Here is a 12,201-nt window from a genome sequence, read left to right as displayed (position 1 = left end):
ATTGCGTTTGTGGCCGAGGCCAGCTCCATAGCCCAGCGGTCCAGAGGCAAAATGCTCCTTTTCCACTCGGCCAGTTGGGAAACGTTGTTAACAGCACCCCACGAAATGGCAACATTTGGGAAACGTTTGGCTTGATCTCGGTGATGTCATCCCGGGGGGTACACTCCCAGCCCCCTTTTCAGCCGGGGACTGACCCAGTGGAGGTGGGGGAGCCTAGTGCTATCAGCAGGGGGGGACTCTGGGGACAGGCAATGATGTAAGACAGCTGGTTGGGGGAGAGCTTGGGATTTTTGTTGCTCATGGTTTCCACCAGGACTAGCCATTTGGGAGTGGGGGTGTCACCTGGGAAGGGGGTTCCCCCAGACACACCTGGGAGTCAAAACCTTAGTTTAAAAAAAGGAAAGTTTAGCAAGAATGCTATTGGCCGAAAGCGGCTGCGTTGTCCTGAGATTCATCCAGGCCCCTGGGGCCCGGTCTGTGTCTGCCCTGAGTACAGCTTTGCACTTGCCGGGGGGCTGGACTCCCGAACTCCACGTTACGGTGCATACTAGGAGGCTGACCCCGCTCGCGTTTGTGTGAGAGCAGTAATTCCCACTGGCTTCTGAGGGGCAGGATCAAACCCTGCCCAAGCATCAGGCCTCTGAATAATCCAGCCCCTGCCTTTTTCTTAAACTCTTGTTTCAAAAGCGCTTTGCCCTGCTGCAGCTCGGCCCAGACCGACTAAACACTCCCCCCCCACAACACCAATTCCCTCTGTGCTTTGCTGTCCCTCCAGACCCCATTCCAGGGCCCCCGCCTTGCCCGGGGCAGGGACGTGTGGGCTGGGTGGTTTGTGCCAAATTGTCTCTGGGAACCTTGGTGGGAAAGCTCGTGAATTTCCTGAGCGCTTTGTGTGCGAGGAAGTGAGCAGCCGCAGTGCTGAGGTCAGACGGGGATTTTGCTTCCCGAGCCAAGGCTCCTGCAGTCGGCTCTGGTTTGGAGCGGCATCAGGACACCGGGCTGTGCGCGTTGGGTGAGTCTCCGGTTTCCTCTGGGCTTTGATGGCAGATGGGGCTGGTTGTTGCTCGTGTGGTTGGCGTGAAGCATCGTGGGGCCAAGCCATGATATTTGTCGTCTTTCATGCCCTCCTCTGCACCCAGGAGAGGGGTGGGTAACTCACCCTCCTGGCATCTGAGCTGCTATCAACCGTTGAGCGCACTGGTGGAGTTGCTTCGGGGCGATGAGTGAGAGATCCCCCCCCATTCCCCCTCCCAAAATGTCCAGGTGAGAATCTAGGTCATCAGCTGTTTGGATCTGGCACTGACCAAAAACCACGGCTGTGGGCTGGCTCCTCAGCTCAGTGCCAGGCAGGACAAAATTCTCCTGGCCATTTGCCCTCCTAACCGGAGTATGAAGCATGGCGGAGGGGCCAGGGCATGGGGCTGGGTCTTGGGAAGATCTGAGTCTAATTCCTAGCTCTACTACAGACCCTTTCTGTGTCCCTTCACTCACTCAGTGTTCGGCCCCCCGGTCTGTAACCCTACCTGCTCAAATCCCTGACAGAGGGGGAGGCTCTCAGATATGTGGGTTCACCGCGTGGGTAAGGGCCTTGGCAGAGCCTGGGCTGTGGCAGCAGGGCTGTCCAGGAGCGAAGGGGCTGTGGAGGCTGAACAAGAGAATAGACCAGCTGGCCCAGGAGCTGCTGCCACACGAGACCTGCCTAGCGGAGACATAGGATTGTCCACCAGAGCCCCTAGCTCTGAATTCACCCCGCTAAAAGGCAGAGCTCTGGGGCCGTGGAGGAACATTAATGCTAAGCCCTAGCTCTTCTCTAGCACTTCCCAGCAGTAGATCTCAAAGCTTGGTGGTCACTGTCATCACCCCTAATGTGCAGATGGGGAAACTGAGGCACGGAGTAGGGATGTGACTTGCCCAAGGTCACCCTGCAGGCCAGGGTCAGAGCTAGGAATAGAACCCAGGTCTCCCTGGGGCAGTGCTCTAACCAGTAGGTCAGGCTGCCTCCGAGCACGGTTTCGCAAGAGAAGATGTTGTCAGCTAAAAAAATCCCCTTTTCTGTCCCTGCTTTGCTGGGCTGCCAGTAAAACAATCTGACCTCACCACGGCTGATGGAGCCCATGTGCTGCCCTGGTGCATCCTGAGCAGAGAGCAGCAGGGTTTTCCTATGTCTGCCCAACAGCAGCATTCACCACAGGGGCACCTCTCAGCCACAGGGCCACAACCACTCACCCAGCCTACTATCGACCACCTGACCAGGACAGTGATAGAGCCAGTGAAATGCTCAGGGAGATTAGCGAGGCTATCAAAATAAAGAACTAAGTAATAGTGGAGGATTTCAGTTATCCCCATATTGACTAGGAACATGTCACCTCAGGACGAAATGCAGACACAAAGTTTCTCGACACTTTAAATGACTGCTTCTTGGAGCAGCTGGTACAGGAACCCACAAGGGGAGAGGCATGGGAGAGTGGAGTGCAGGATCTGGTCCAAGAGGTAACTATAACAGGACCGCTTGGAAATAGAGACCATAATATAACAACATTTAACATTCCTGCCGTGGGAAGACACCTCAACAGCCCAACGCTGTGGCATTTAATTTCAGAAAGGGGAACTATGCAAAAATGAGGAGGTTAGTTAAACAGAAATTAAAAGGTACAGTGACTAGAGTGAAATCCCTGCAAGCTGCATGGACACTTTTTAAAGACACCATAATAGAGGCCCAACTTCAATGTATACCCCAAATTAAGAAACACAGGAGAAGAACTAAAAAAGAGCCATCGTGGCTTAAGAACCATGTCAAAGAAGCTGTGAGAGATAAGACATCTTTTAAAAAGTGGAAGTCAAATCCTAGTGAAGTAAATAGAAAGGAACATAAACACTGCCAAATTAAGTGTGAAAATGCAATAAGAAAAGCCAAAAAGGAGTTTGAAGACCAGTTACTCCAAAACTCCAAGAGTAATAACAAAATGTTTTTTTGTTATTGCATGCATTGAAATGCAACCGACGAAGTGGGTATTCACCCACGAAAGCTCATGCTCCAAAACGTCTGTTAGTCTATAAGGTGCCACAGGATTCTTTGCTGCTTTTACAGATCCAGACTAACACGGCTACCCCTCCGATACTTGAATGTTTTTTAAGTACATCAGAAGCAGGAAGCCTGCTAAACAATCAGTGGGCCCTGGATGACCAAGATACAAAAGGAGCGCTTAAAGACGACAAAGTCATTGCAGAGAAACCAAATAAATTCCTTCCTTCGGTCTTCATGGCTGAGGATGTTAGGGAGATTCCCAAACCTGAGCCGTCCTTTGTAGGTGACAAATCTGTGAAATTGTCACAAATTGAAGTGTCATTAGAGGAGGTTTGGGAATTAATTGATAAACTCAACAGTAACAAGTCACCGGGACCAGATGGCATTCACCCAAGAGTTCTGAAAGAACTCAAATGTGAAATTGCAGGACTATTAGCTATGATCTGTCACCTGTCCTTTAAATCCGCTTCTGTACCCAATGACTGGAAGTTAGCTAATGTAACGCCAATATTTAAAAAGGGCTCTAGAGGTGATCCTGGCAATTACAGACAGATAAGTCTAACGTCAGTACTGGGCAAATTAGTTGAAATAATAGTAAAGAATAAAATTGTCAGACATAGAAAAACATAAATTGTTGGGCAAAAGTCAACATGGTTCCTCTAAAGGGAAATTGTGTCTTACTAATCTATTAGAGTTCTTTGAAGGGATCAACAAACGTGAACAAGAGGATCCAGTGGACGTAATGAACTTAGATTTCCAGAAAGCCTTTGACAAGGTCCCTCACCAAAGGCTCTTACATAAATTAAGTTGTATGGGATAAGGAGAAATATCCTTTCATGGATTGAGAACTGGTTAAAAGACAGGGAACAAAGGGTAGGAATAAATGGTAAATTTGCAGAATGGAGAGGGGTAACTCGTGGTGTTCCCCAAGGGTCAGTCCTAGGACCAATCCTATTCAACTTATTCATAAATGATCTGGAGAAAGGGGTAAACAGTGAGGTGGCAAAGTTTGCAGACAATACTAAACCTCTCAAGATAGTTAAGACCAAAGCAGACTGTGAAGAACTTCAAAAAGATCTCACAAAACTAAGTGATTGGGCAACAAAATGGCAAATGAAATTCAATGTGGATAAATGTAAAGTCATGCACATTGGAAAAAATAACCCCAACTATACATACAATATGATGGGGGCTAATTTAGCTACAACTAATCAGGAAAGAGATCTTGGAGTCATCATGGATAGTTCTCTGAAGATGTCCACACAGTGTGCAGTAGCAATCAAGAAGCGAACAGAATGTTAGGAATAATTTAAAAAGCGATAGAGATAAGATGGAGAATATCTTATTCCCTGATCTAAATCCATGGTACCGCCACATCTCGAATACTGTGTACAGATGTGGTCTCCTCACCTCAAAAAAGATATACTGGCACTGGAAAAGATTCAGAGAAATGATTAGGGGTTTGGAACAGGTCCCATATGAGGCGAGATTAAAGAGGCGAGGACTTTTCAGCTTGGAAAAGAGGAGACTAAGGGGGGATATGATAGAGGTCTATAAAATCATGAGTGATGTGGAGAAAGTAAATAAGGAAACGTTATTTACTTGTTCCCATAATATAAGAACTAGGGGCCACCAAATGAATTTAATGTGCAGCAGGTTTAAAACAAATAAAAGGAAGTTCTTCTTCACACAGCGCACAGTCAACCTGTGGAACTCCTTGCCTGGGGAGGTTGTGAAGGCCAGGACTATAACAGGGTAAAAAGAGAACTAGATAAATTCACGGAGGTTAAGTCCATTAATGGCTATTAGCCAGGATGGCAGGAGAGAGATCACTTGATCATTACCTGTTAGGTTCACTCCCTCTGGGACACTGCTCACTGTCAGTTGACAGGATACTGGGCTGGATGGACCTTTGATCTGATCCAGTATGGCTGTTCTTAAGGAATCTGAGTGGAGTGGCCTGCCCCATCCTAGGGATGGATTCCCTCCCCTGGAGCACAACCACCAGCACATGCCATTTGCTCTTCCAGGCACCAGCCTGGCTGGATGTGGCGCAGGATTCGAGATGGGGCCTCCGGCCCAGCATCAGATCTTCTGCACTTGGCTGGCAGGATGCTTTTCCTTACCGCAGGATTGTTGTTTAGCTGTCCGCCAGTAGCAAGCAGAAGGCTCAACCCAGAGCAGGGCCCTGCACAGACACCCAGTGACAGAGAGGGGCCCTGCCCCGAAGAGTTCACAGCCTAACTAGACAAAGGGGGGAGGGGAAACTGAGGCACAGAAGGGTGAAGGGACTTGCCCAGTTGCTGGGCATAGAACCCAGGTCCCAGGCCCTTTCTTCTAACCACTGGATGATGCTGCCTTCATGCAGCCCAAACCCCATCCATAAATGACGTCAATCTCTTGCCCCAACCCCCCAGGGTCGAGCACCTCTCAAGAAGGTGTTATCTGTTCCCAGCCACACCCACTTTCAGACCCTGATCTTGCTCCACTCCTGATGCCTTTTTCTCCAGGCGCCCGTGCTGCTGACCGGCACCTGCTGGGAAATGAAGTGGATGGTGATCGTCACCTTGGTCCTGCCGGCCTGGTCCGCCCCCTGCAGCAGCATGGCTGGGAGCGATGGAGAGGAGGGTATGAGGGGGAAGGGTCATTTCCCAGTGGCCCCTAGCAAGGCTTTGTGTGGCTGTGGGGTTTGTTCCGTGGCGCCAGGATACGCCAAGCCGATGGTCCCTTGCACTCCGATGCGCCATCTCGCCCAGTAGCCTGACTCCGACCCAGGCAATGACGCATGCAGCAGAGGGTGGTACTTGGGGAGACCAGACAGCAAGTGTGAAAAATCGGGACGGGATGAAGGGTAATAGGAGCCCATATAAGAAAAAGACCCAAAAATTGCGACTGTCCCTATAAAATCAGAACGTCAGGTCACCCTGGTGGTACTAGATCATGGGGTTGGGGGAGAGAGGAATTTCTCCTGACCCCAGCTGGTGATCGGCTTGTGCCTGATGCTGGCCGGTGGGCAGCCCCTGCAGATTAATCGTAGCGAGGGGATAACATCACGCGTGGAACTGACGCTGGGCACGTTAGGTTAACAACGAGAAGGGCAGGGAGGAGGGAAGGCTGCCTCCTTTGGGGAGGTCACATTGCTTTGCAAGCCCCATTTAGCCAGGATCACGCTGGGCAGAACCACTTGCCTTGGGAACTTCCCCGTGCTGGGAATGGCCCACTCCTGGGCCAGTCATTTCCTATGAGGTCAGTGGCAGAGTCAAGAAGAGAACCCAGGAGTCCTGGCTCTCCAGTTTGGTGTCCTGGCCCCTGGGTCACAATCCTGGGGGGAGGTTTTAAAAAGCTGCGGAGGGAGTTAGGCCAGTTAAGCTAGCGGCGAAAAGCAGGACAAGACCCGGCGGCTGGGAGCTGAAGCCAGCCACGTTCTAATGAGAACCAGGACCCCAGCGGAAACAGGGAGGGGGATTAACCAGCAGGACGCACTCCGGAGGGAAGTGGTGGATTCTGCATCTCTAGGTGCCTTCAGATCAACTCTGGCGGCCTGTCTGGAAGAGACGCTTTGTCCAAACAAGTACTGGGCTCACAATGCGTTAAATTCTCCCGCCTGTGATACCCAGCAGATCAGACCAGATGATCTCCTGCTCCCTTCTGAATTCCCCTAAATGATGATGGGATTTGAGCACTTCATTCCTCTGGGGGCTTTTAACCCCTGCCCCAAAGCAGCACCCACTGCCTGCCCAAGCACCATGCCGGGCACCTCGTGACAGCTCCCCCCTTGCGTTGCAGGCCTCTGCCATGTCCAGCACGGCGCGCTTGGCAGCGACCTGCTTCTACGCTGCGACACTCCTGGCGGGAGGGTGGAATGGAGAGTGAATGGCACCAAGGTGGCTGCGTCCGAGGCCGCGGCAGGAGGAGACAAGGACCAGCTCTTGCTGCGGAACGCCAGCCTGGCCCAGGAGGGGGAATACAGCTGCCACCACCCCGGCACTGGGAGGACCCTGCGCAGGATTCGGCTGCGGGTGGGCTGTGAGTGTGCTGTTCCTTTCTGTGTGTCGGGGGGGGGGGGTTCTCTCATTCTGCCCCAGCACCCACAGCTGCTGTGTCACAGGCTGTCAGGAGTGGGGAATTGAACCCGGGACCTCAGGCTCTCAATGCAGATGCCTCTGCTGCTGCCTGAGCTAAAACAGCTGCTTCTGTTGGCGAAGGCTGGGGCAGGCTGATCAGTGGAGCCCCCCCAGGGACAGAGCACCAGGCTGAGTGGGGTGGGTGACATGTGCTGCTCCAGAATTGCGCTGCTCTGGATATAGTCCGGCTTCCCCTGCAATGTCTGTGTGACTGTCCATCCCTCCCCCTCCTGCAGCGCCCCCCGAGAAGCCTGCCGTTGAGTGTTGGGCTGTCAGTTACCCCCAGACCGTCAACTGTACTTGGAAGCCGGCGCCTGAACCGCGCCTGGAGACGTATTTCATCACCACGTACAGGTAAAATCCTTCAGGGGCCAGCTGAGGACAAGGGGATGAGGGAGGAAGAGAGGACCTGACCTCTAGGTGGTCTCTGAGTTCAGTCCCCAGGTGCAATCAGCCAACTCTTGGGGCATCACTCAAATGCTGGGGCGAGAGGTGAGCTCAGACTCCCAGTTCACCCTGGTGAGCCATGGTAGCACAAAGCCCACGGGGTATGTGATCCTCTGTGAGCACCAGGAGCCTATTGGACAGAGAGCTGCGTCCTCCCCTGCTGCAGGCATGGCATGGGGGCCAAGGAGAACGAGTGTGTCCAGCCATGGGCTGGGGCCAGCAGCTGCTCCATCAGCGACATCCAGATGTTTTCCATCACCCCCTACGTGCTGAACGTGACGGCCGTGAACCCGCTGGGTGCGACGATGAACCTCTTCCCCTTCATCGTGGAGCAAATCAGTAAGAGTTCACAGCCTCTCGGGATAGGCCGCCATGGGGAGGGGAGGGCAGGGATCTCTGGGGGCTGGGGGGCAGGGCTCCAGGGCATAAGGGTGCATGGTACCATACTTAGAGCAGGACACGGGGGGGGTCAGGACTCCTGGGTTCTATTCTCAGAGCTGACCTTGAGCACATCACTTAACCTGTCTTGGTTAGAGCAGCAGGAGTGGGAGTCAGAACTCCTGGGTTCTATGCCACCTCCACGGTTGTGCTATCCCTGCACTTGGTGACCCAGGTAATGGGGCTGGGGAGGAGGGTCCACCTAGTGGAGCTTGGGGCCCCGGAGAAGATATTTCAGTGAATCTGACCGTCACGTTTCGGATACCAGCGGGACTGGTTGGATTGGGGAGGGAGACTGGGAATCTCAAAGGAGACCCGCAGGACAGACCCATCCCCCCTTGGGCTCCATGGCGAATCCCAGCCAAAACGGACCGGGTCCTTGCTGGGTCACGCAGCTCACCTGGGATGGAAAGTCCCCCGGGTCTGCTGGCTGCTTGGAGGCCTTTGTGCAACGAGCTGGTGGGTCTCAGCCCGTTGCGTGATGGGCAGGCACCACTCCCCAAAGCTCATCACCACAGGCCTATGCTTAGAAGTGCTCCTTCTAGCTCTGGGGTGAGACTCTGTAGTGGGGAGCTGTGCCTGGGAATCCTCCCCTGCCCCCGCCATACGGTGCCACGACAGAGGGCTTCAGTCTCCAGTGGCTGGACCTTACCATGAGGACTTTGGGGTCTCATGGGCCCCAGCAGGGCCCCTGGTGGATATCAAAGAGCACAGCCCTGGGACACTGACCATGCTGGGCTCCCCAGCGGGCACTGCTGGGCAAAGCAAGGAGGCTGCACCTGCCGCTGGAGGGAAGGACTCGGGCTGCCGGCCTCGCCAGGCGCTCCGGGGCGTGAGTGTTCTGTGTGTTTTGTTAGTCCGGCCGGATCCCCCGGAAGACCTGAGGGTCTCCCCCATCCCTGGGGAGAGCAAGAAGCTGCTCCTGGAGTGGCAGCCGCCCAGTTCCTGGCCTTTCCCGCAGTACTTCCCACTGAAGTACCTCATCCGCTACGCGAGGGAAGGAGCCAACAGCAACCGAACGGTGAGTGCCCGCGAAGCCCCAGCGCTCTCGGCTCCAGCAGTTTGTGGGTTGCTGTTGGTTCGCGGATGGCATTGAGGGCAGCCGGTGCACTCAACCCCCTGGAAAAGGCCTCGTTTGCCCTCCCAGGGCCGGGCAGGACCCGTCTGGGTCAAGGCCGTTATCTGCTTTGGCATAGAAATGGCTCCAGTCACGTCTTGCCCACTGCCCAAACCGGGACTGTAGTGTCTGGGCGAGGGCAGAGAGTCGCCGCTTTGCTTTTCTGAGTGTGCTGAAGAGCTGGAGAGCTGATTAATGGGGAGGTGAGGGGATCCCCATCCACCCCAATTCTCTGTCCCTTGGCTCTGTTCCTCCTGGGGGCAGATTCTTACACCTTCTTCTGAAGCAGCGAGCACTGGCCACTGTCTGAGGTGGGAGGCTGGGCTAGGTGGGCCCCGGATCTGATCCACTCAGGCATTTCCTCTGGTGCACTAAGCATCCAACAGCCGCTCCTCCTCCTCCTCCGTGTTTCTGCACAGCGTCTTGTCCAGCGCTGAGCACGGTGCCTCCTCTTACGTACCTTAGCTTTTCCCAAGATCCAGGGGCGAGCCCAAGGCAGAGCCAGGTATAGGAGCTCTGTTTCTTGCCTCCCAGTCTGCTAGGCAACCTCCGCTTGTGAGTGGCCCTGCAGGCAGGTTCCCGGCCTAACCCCACCTCCACCGTGCGTGTTGCCCCCCAGATCGGGCCGTACGAGCAGACCTCCTTCATCCTGACTGGGATCCGCCCCAGAGCCGTCCACCACGTGCAAGTGGCAGCCAAGGACTTCACGGACTATGGCAACTACAGCACCTGGAGCCCGCTGGTATCTGGCACCCCCTGGACGCAGCCGTGAGCAGGGTTGTCTGGTGCAGCCAGAATCTCTCGGACCTGCCTCCCAGCGGGGTCAAGATTCGACTTGCTTTCGCCTTCGCCTTCGCCTTCCCCTCAGGTGGCTGTAATTCACCTGACAGAAAACACAGGACCTGGGTTGGGATGGGAGAGGGTCCCTGTGCTGTGATACTCCTTTCTGCTGCTGAGCTCTCAAAACCTCTCTGTCCTTCTCCTCGCCCCCAGCCCTTCACGGGTAACAGCCCCCACTTCTTGCCACCCTGGCTGCTGGGGCTTTGTTGTTGTTGCTGCCCTGTGTCACCCACTACGGGCTCCTGCTGTGGGCCTCAGACACTGGGGATGAGTTTCCTTGGAGCAGAGAGGTACGTGCCCCACTGGTAGGTGTGTGGGACAAGGCCCCTCTGGGCCAGTTCACCGAGGACATGAACCTAGTACAGTCCCATCTCCAGAGCAGGCTCGGGAGGTCCCCGGGGTGGCTATGTGTTTCAGATAACCCTCCCCTACTAGCAGGGCTAACTCAGAACTTGGTTCCCAAGAGAGACGGGGCTAAATTCCAGCCCAAATCCCGCTCTTTGGACAATGCATGGTTCAGCTACTCATTCAAAGCCAAGCTGGCAGCAGGAGGTCACTCCTTCCCCGGGCCGTTGCCTCAAGGCGGCCTGTGGCCAGTTCACTTCCAGCGCCCCTTTTGTTGATGTCAGATCCTCTTCCTGAGCCTGGGTCCCCACCCGGGCCGGCTGACCTTCTTCTCAGCGCCCAGGTCTTCTGGTTTCCTGCCCTTTTTCTGGCCAGTTCCCTTCCTGTCATCCTCCCCCATGATGGATGCCCTCCTCTCCCTGTATCCCTGTCCTCTGTGCCAGACCCACCATCCGACTCCTAAAGAGGAGACAGCACGGGAGGCCCTGTGGGACCAAATCATGTGCCACTAGCGTCTCATCTCCCATCTGTCACTGCCTTGGAACAATGCAAGTATTTTCTGGCTTTGCAGCGAATTTATAATGAGCAGCAGCTGAGCTTGTAACCGACTGATATGTGTGTTGATGTCACCGGGATAGGAATATTCCGTGTCCACAGGCATAGCTTATATGTCTGGTTTTCCTATCGATAAGGCATATTGTAATCAGGTTAAACACATTTAGGATAACCAAATACTCACTCACTTTTTAGCCAAAGAAGTCCGAATGCTTCGGCGTTCTATCCGAGAACATGCTCTTTCATTCAGAAGGTAGAGAAATAAAAAAGCAAACGGATAAAAGGAATAAATGGCATTTATCTTAAGCAATGGTCTGGCTGACGTACTTTTCAGCTTTGGGGATTTAGGTTTATCATATTTCTACTCACCGTCTATTTTATTAGATTTTTGCCAAGAGACAGAGGCTATTCAAACAAAGAAGAGAAAAAACATCTTACTTTAAATAGCATCTTTCATTGCAAAGTGTCCAGTCCTTAAAGTGTTTTACAATCTAAGCCCCTAACCCTGCAAAGACTTACACCCCTACTTAGTAAGCCACCAGTGGGGCTACCTGTGCGTATAAAGGTAAGTACACAAGTGCTCTGCAGCATCCTGATCCTGCCAATGCTTTTGCTGCTGAGCACAGGATTGCTTAGTATCATGAATGATCCTATGAAGTAAACTCCTCACATTAGAAAGCGCTGTGCCCGGCAGGGAATGTCTGCAGGATCAGGCCTCAAAATACTCTACTTGAGGATTGCTGAATGCAGTCACCTCTGGGGTGGAGCCTGGTGGTTGTTTGACACAAGAGTGTAGGATAGGGAGAAGTAAGAATACCATATCCATTTGAAACTACAGCTTAGTGTGAGGGGAGCATTTTGGCCTGTTGTCAGGGCCGGCGCTTCCATTTAGGCAACCTAGGCGGTCGCCTAGGGCACCAGGATTTGGGAGGGTGGCAGACTGGTCCGGTGGACCTGCTGCAGGCATTTCTGCAGATGGTCTGCTGGTCCCGCGGCTCCGGGGAACCTGCCACAGGCGTTCCTGCGGACGGTCTGCTGGTCCTGCGGCAGTTCCTGCGGTCTGCACGTCTACGGCAGGTCCACCGGAGCCGCAGGACCGGCGAGCCGGCCCTGCGCCTAGGGCGCCAAAAACCCTGGCGCCGCCCCTGCCTGTTGTTCTAGTATATTTTATAAGGACTTTCTTATGTCCTAGTGTCACGGAATCCCTGGGCAATGCTCTGGAACTGCTCCCCACAAAGCCAGTCAGAACTTTGGGGAGCCTCCTCTCCCTTAGAGCATACTGTCTTTAGGGCAAGGCAAGAAGCTCACAC

At 53.8% G+C, this 12,201-nt stretch overlaps 1 protein-coding gene across 1 annotated transcript; it reads left to right on the top strand.

Annotated features, from left to right (window-relative positions):
* The first annotated feature begins 942 nt into the window (after positions 1-942).
* Positions 943-11,381, top strand: EBI3 (Epstein-Barr virus induced 3). Its single transcript, XM_030540428.1, has 7 exons — positions 943-1,012; positions 5,536-5,653; positions 6,812-7,051; positions 7,386-7,503; positions 7,763-7,935; positions 8,892-9,055; positions 9,771-11,381. Exons 2-7 carry the CDS (start codon positions 5,569-5,571, stop codon positions 9,921-9,923), a joined length of 933 nt encoding a protein of 310 aa, XP_030396288.1. The 5' UTR covers positions 943-1,012; positions 5,536-5,568; the 3' UTR covers positions 9,924-11,381.
* Positions 11,382-12,201: the final 820 nt, after the last annotated feature.

Source organism: Gopherus evgoodei, chromosome 22, assembly GCF_007399415.2.
Source record: "Gopherus evgoodei ecotype Sinaloan lineage chromosome 22, rGopEvg1_v1.p, whole genome shotgun sequence".
Taxonomy (NCBI): Eukaryota; Metazoa; Chordata; order Testudines; family Testudinidae; genus Gopherus; species Gopherus evgoodei.
This window is presented reverse-complemented; position numbering and strand designations above follow the sequence as displayed.